The sequence below is a fragment of the Vigna unguiculata genome, chromosome 3 (genome assembly GCF_004118075.2).
Source record: "Vigna unguiculata cultivar IT97K-499-35 chromosome 3, ASM411807v1, whole genome shotgun sequence".
Classification (NCBI taxonomy): Eukaryota; Viridiplantae; Streptophyta; class Magnoliopsida; order Fabales; family Fabaceae; genus Vigna; species Vigna unguiculata.
This window is the reverse complement of record NC_040281.1, coordinates 38,253,690-38,259,063: the sequence shown is the minus strand read 5'-3', so window position 1 is coordinate 38,259,063 and position 5,374 is coordinate 38,253,690. Positions and strand designations below refer to the sequence as shown.

At 29.4% G+C, this 5,374-nt stretch overlaps 1 protein-coding gene across 1 annotated transcript; it reads right to left on the bottom strand.

Annotated features, from left to right (window-relative positions):
• Window positions 1-865: 865 nt before the first annotated feature.
• LOC114175761 (nicotinamidase 1-like) lies at window positions 866-3,778 on the bottom strand. Its single transcript, XM_028060554.1, has 5 exons — window positions 3,518-3,778; window positions 3,104-3,287; window positions 2,607-2,740; window positions 1,773-1,958; window positions 866-1,235 (listed from the first exon to the last, which is right to left on the bottom strand). Exons 1-5 carry the CDS (start codon window positions 3,659-3,661, stop codon window positions 1,158-1,160), a joined length of 726 nt encoding a protein of 241 aa, XP_027916355.1. The 5' UTR covers window positions 3,662-3,778; the 3' UTR covers window positions 866-1,157.
• Between the last annotated feature and the right edge of the window lie 1,596 nt (window positions 3,779-5,374).

Genomic DNA, 5,374 nt, shown 5'->3' with positions numbered 1-5,374 from the left:
GTGTTTTCTCTGCATATTTAAACATGTTTCACATTAGTTAATTATGATAATTATGTACTACATATAAGAACTAATAACGACAGTGGACAACTAACTTAAAATTGTTAACTTCAATTGATACATGTTGTAAAAATGTGAGTTGAGCAAAGAATTCAGAGATAAAAAAAGGAAATTTTGTATTGTAATATGTGATAGTGAATACTAACATAAATAAATTAGAATTTGTTAATACTTCAATTCAATAATGTTATTTCTGCACTTCGTTTGTTTCTTCTTTTGTCTATCTTTCTACCAATCTTTCACGACTTCTTTCTTATTATAGTATTTTTATGTATCCGATAGATGGTTTTGGAGTGGATTTGTTTGATTTACTCCACAATATATATTAATCAACTCATTTTTTAAAATAGTTTAAGAGGTTTTAATTTAAACTCCTTTTAAAGACAAAATAAAGAGTTAAACAACTTTTCATTGTAGAGCTTGTTCCATCAGCAATGCAGATTCTTCAGCGGAGTCCATGTCAACAACCCAGCTTGCATGCGAGGAATGTTAAAGATTAAGTACGTGCGAAGCACAAATTAAAGCACACGTTTTGTTAACAATATAATTTTTTGTTTCATGCTGTAACACGTTTTTTTAATGTAAAATTGAAATATAAGATTATTTCAAGTGTGTATCCCAATCATGTTTATCAAGTGAAAACCAATTGTAATATTTATGGAAGACAATCCTAATCCAAATGAAATAATTTCGGGTGTTAAACTTTTCTTTCCAATATTCAACATAACCGTGGAGCTAGAATTCATTCAAAACTATTAGACAAGCTAGAAGAGTACATGAATCAGTTAAATCCTGTACTTCATAGTTATCCCAATCATGACTTGTTATTCAAAACCAATTCTAATGAAATCTAAACAGAAACTCGAATAATAAGAGCACTATGCTGTCAAGTATACGTTCTTTTTCTTATTTAGGGACACTTTTCAAGTACTCAATTCTCTTGTAGCTATCAATTCTTTATATAACACTTTATGCTCTCAGAAATTACAATATATACGAACAGTTAATGCTCTCAATTTTTTCAACCCTCGAACCAACACTTGAGGCTGTTTCAATTATTCAATAACATTCCTCAATCATTCAATAACATCCTTCAATTATTCAAATAACACCTCTGAAGCTATATCGGCTCCTCTTCCATGGGCTATGTACAGGCCAATGTGATGCATCAACTCCTGCAGAATAGAAACAAGAATAAATTCATAAATAAGCATTGAAAAGAATTCATCATCTTATCAGAAATGTCTGTTTTGAATTTTTTTAATTTATCATGTAAGATCAGCATGATAATTGCTTGCAATTTGACTGACACAAAGACAAACCATGTTATTGCAGATACAAGTTATTCTGGAAAAAGTATCAGAGCTCATAACTAGAGGTATTGCGAAGTGTTCATTGTCATATAGTAACAGAGAACGGATACATTTTTTCCAGCATAAGTCATCATTCGTAGATATAGTATTGAGATTCTGTTCATTATATCTACTTCCAGGCTATTGAGATTATGTTTATCATTTCTGCAATACAAGTCAACTCTGAAAAATGATTTAGATGCAAGGTCGATATTAATCATAGTCAGCACTAGAAAGAATAGCTGAGTTGTCTTCTGACTGAGTGCAGATGTTTAGGCAATTAAGATATAAATTCAAGCAGAGAAACATTAAATAAATAAAGTATTCCAGCAAAAGCCAAACTTCATTTTCAGCAAATACCTGTGGATGAGATACAAAAGCCTTGTTAGTTTTGGCAACATGTAATGGCAAATCATAAGTAGCACAAGCTTGGGAAGACACTATCACATTTTCCAGAGGAGAAAGGAAACCACGGTTTCTTGCAGACAAGACAGAAGAAACAAAATCCAGCACGCATATATCAGTGCATATCCCAGCAACCAAAATCTGCAACAAGAAAAACCCAGACCCGTAGAACCTCAACAAAAATATCACGAACTAATATCCAAAATATGTCAACCTATGGGAAGAACAAGTCTAGACAATTTTATAGGAAAGAAACTATTTTATTTTGACACAGCAACAGTGTAAGAGATTTTAATATCTTGATTTAGAGCAAAGTTTAATTCTTTCAATTTTTCATTTGAGTTTTGGCCCCAGCAATAAATTTTGGGGTTTAGTCCCTAATAGTTTTATCTATTTAGCTCTGATCCCTATCAGTAAGTATTGATTTGTATATTTTCATAATGTGAGTTTTAATCCTATAATTTTCTTTCTGTATATTAAAAGTAAATTTTCCAGATATTTTATTAAGAATCGGTCGAGCATTTTAACTTAGTAAGATATTGGTTACTTATACAAAACTACAGGGATTTGTACCCGTTAAGAAAATATACATAACTAATAAAATCATAACTAGAAAGTAAAAACTTTTACACCATAATCAACCCTAAGATCGAAACAAGTCTTACACCACCTGTTTCAAAAGTGAAAAGTCTCTTGTGCAACATTAGTTACTTCAAAAGTAAAAACTTAGCACTTTTCTACTTAAAATTTATACAGTAACAAATAATCAATTTCAAAGGAAGGGCTTACTTGTTTTATCTCATTAGTTTTCACCCAATCAATGAAGACATTAGAACCATCTTTCTCGGTTGACCCAAGGAATCCATCAATGCAATCTTTATCCCTGAGGGTTGCATTGGGGTCATTTTCCAACCACTGGAGATCTATAAATTCAGAGGAAACCAAACCAAAAAAAACTAATAAGCACATATCCTCGAAACACCCCAATATTTATAATGAACTCAAACCACATTACAGGGGAAAATTAAACAAGGTAGCGTCTAGCACACTATCAGGAAAAGACAGAAAGTCCTTGTTCCATTCTTTTTGTTTCAACCTATAAACTATGTCACCTTTTAAATATACCATTACAACACGTCTGTACCAAAAACTAGGTACAACTACAACAACAACCTAATATAAAGAGTCATACATGACTTTTAAAGCAATTACTATATAAGTAAAGTTTGCCATTACAATTGGACGATAGTACAAAAGAAGTACTCTTCTAAAAGAAATGAAATTACCAGGAACGAGTTTTTCTTCGTTTGATCCTATAATACAGTGTGGTGGATAAGGGGGTTCGGGTTTGTCGGGGTGATGACAATCAAGGAAAGCAAAAATCGGCCACTTTCTCTCAGAGAACGCTTTGGACAGCCTCACACATTCCTCCACCATATGAGAAATTCGCTGATCTGGTTGTTTCGGCGCCTTCGCAACACCGAGAGTGGCAAAACCGAAATTGCGCCACACAATAATATTATAATATTATAAACAAAACGCAAAAAAATGTAATAATAATGAATTAATTAATTAATTACTTAGCAAGTAAGTACATCAAAAAATGCCGACGAAACAGACAGAGGGAGAATCCATGTTAATGGAATGGCTTTACCAAGTTATTATAAGAAACAAAAAAACAAAAGTATATGTATATTTACCAAATTGCCAGCGCCAACGGTGCAGAAACCATTGACAACGTCGACGATTACGAGGCCGGTTTTGATGTTCGGCGACAACGTGAGAGGTTTCTGGTTGATGGGGATCTCCTCTCTCAGGAGCTCCACGGTGTTGGAAGAAACCATGTTTCTGAAAACGCGTTGTTTGAGCCAAGATTCTTGAAGCTTTTGAGGGATGAATTCAGACCTTGACCAAACCACATTATTATAAGCTTAGAATCTTATTACATTTTAGTTATTAAATATTAATTAAGTGGCCTCATCTTCTTCTCGTGGGAGGATTGAATGAGGAGAGGACCGATTTGTTCGATTGTGTCTGCGTAGACCATTACTTATCTTTTAATATTGAAGTAAACCAAATATTACTTTATTCACCTCTTCATCAAAGTTTGAGTATTTATTAATTTAGTTTACATACTGATATATTTTATAAACATTCAGAATTAGTCTTTATTTATATTAATATACTTTATTAATGTTAAATGGGTGACTTAAATAATTTTTAACATGCAGAATATTTATTAAATAACAATTACTTAAAAGAAACGTATGTGTTTTGTATCATTTATGATATGATGATACAGACCACGATAATTATTTACAAAAATAAATTTACTTAAATTGGAGACTATGCTGGATATAATATACTATGGTTGCAGAACTCTCTCTCTCTTTCTCTGGCTATCTATTTCAAAGTCTGTGTCGCTATTCAGTTGGCACAATATAGAATAATAGTTCATGTACACATCAAATTTCACAAATCAAATAGCTATTGGTACGTTAATTTTTTATTTTAAAAGGATTGACAAGGTTAATTAAATGATGTCACCACATTTTGTTTTTATTTTTAAATAAATAATGGTTAAACAGTAAAAGTGTATGAACAAATTGTTGGTTTAAGTGGTGCTACGCTGATCTTTCATTAAGATTCATGCATTAACTCATGAACAAAAAAGTTTAACTTGTTTATATATTTGTTAATTAATAACTTATTAATAGTTCATTTTTATATTATATCAGTATAAAGATTATTTCACTGTTAGCTAATTAACAATATTATTATTCGTCATTGTTAAGTATTTGTTTAAAACAATAATAATCACATCATATAACGGACGTTACACAATATATAATTAAATAATAGTACAACTTATTTTTACAAAAAGATATATGATTATTAAATTATTTAGAAGGAAATAATAATGATAATATGAATCACCTTATTTTATAAGTAACTAGATGGAGTAACAAGTGGTATTAAAATAAAATATATGATAATTAACAAACTTCGTATTTTTAGTAGTAAAAATAGGTTTAATTAAATTCTAAATAGATGATAAATTTTAGAACTTTTAATGGAATATCTAATAAAATTTTACCACCATTAAGTGAAAAAAAAAGAATATATATATATATATATATATATATATATATATATATATATATATATATTATTGAAATTTTTATTAATTAAATCATATAATTTGTTATGTTATTAGGTCAAATTTATAATCTTAAATTGTATCATTATTTTTATATTTCTGGTCAAAAAACATAGCATTATAAAAATACAACGTTACATTATAAAATATTTGTAATATTTCAAATTACATTTGAACTATACATTCCAAAATATATCCAAAATAATTATTCTAGAACACATTTTCAAATTCATAAATAACTTTTAGATTATACAACTCAAAATATATTTAAAAATACACTCCAAAACATATTTTAAAAAATATTTTTCACTTAGAAATACATTTTAAAATATATAGCTTGAAGCATATTGAAAATTACTTTCCAAAATATATATTCGGATACTTTCAAATCCAAAAA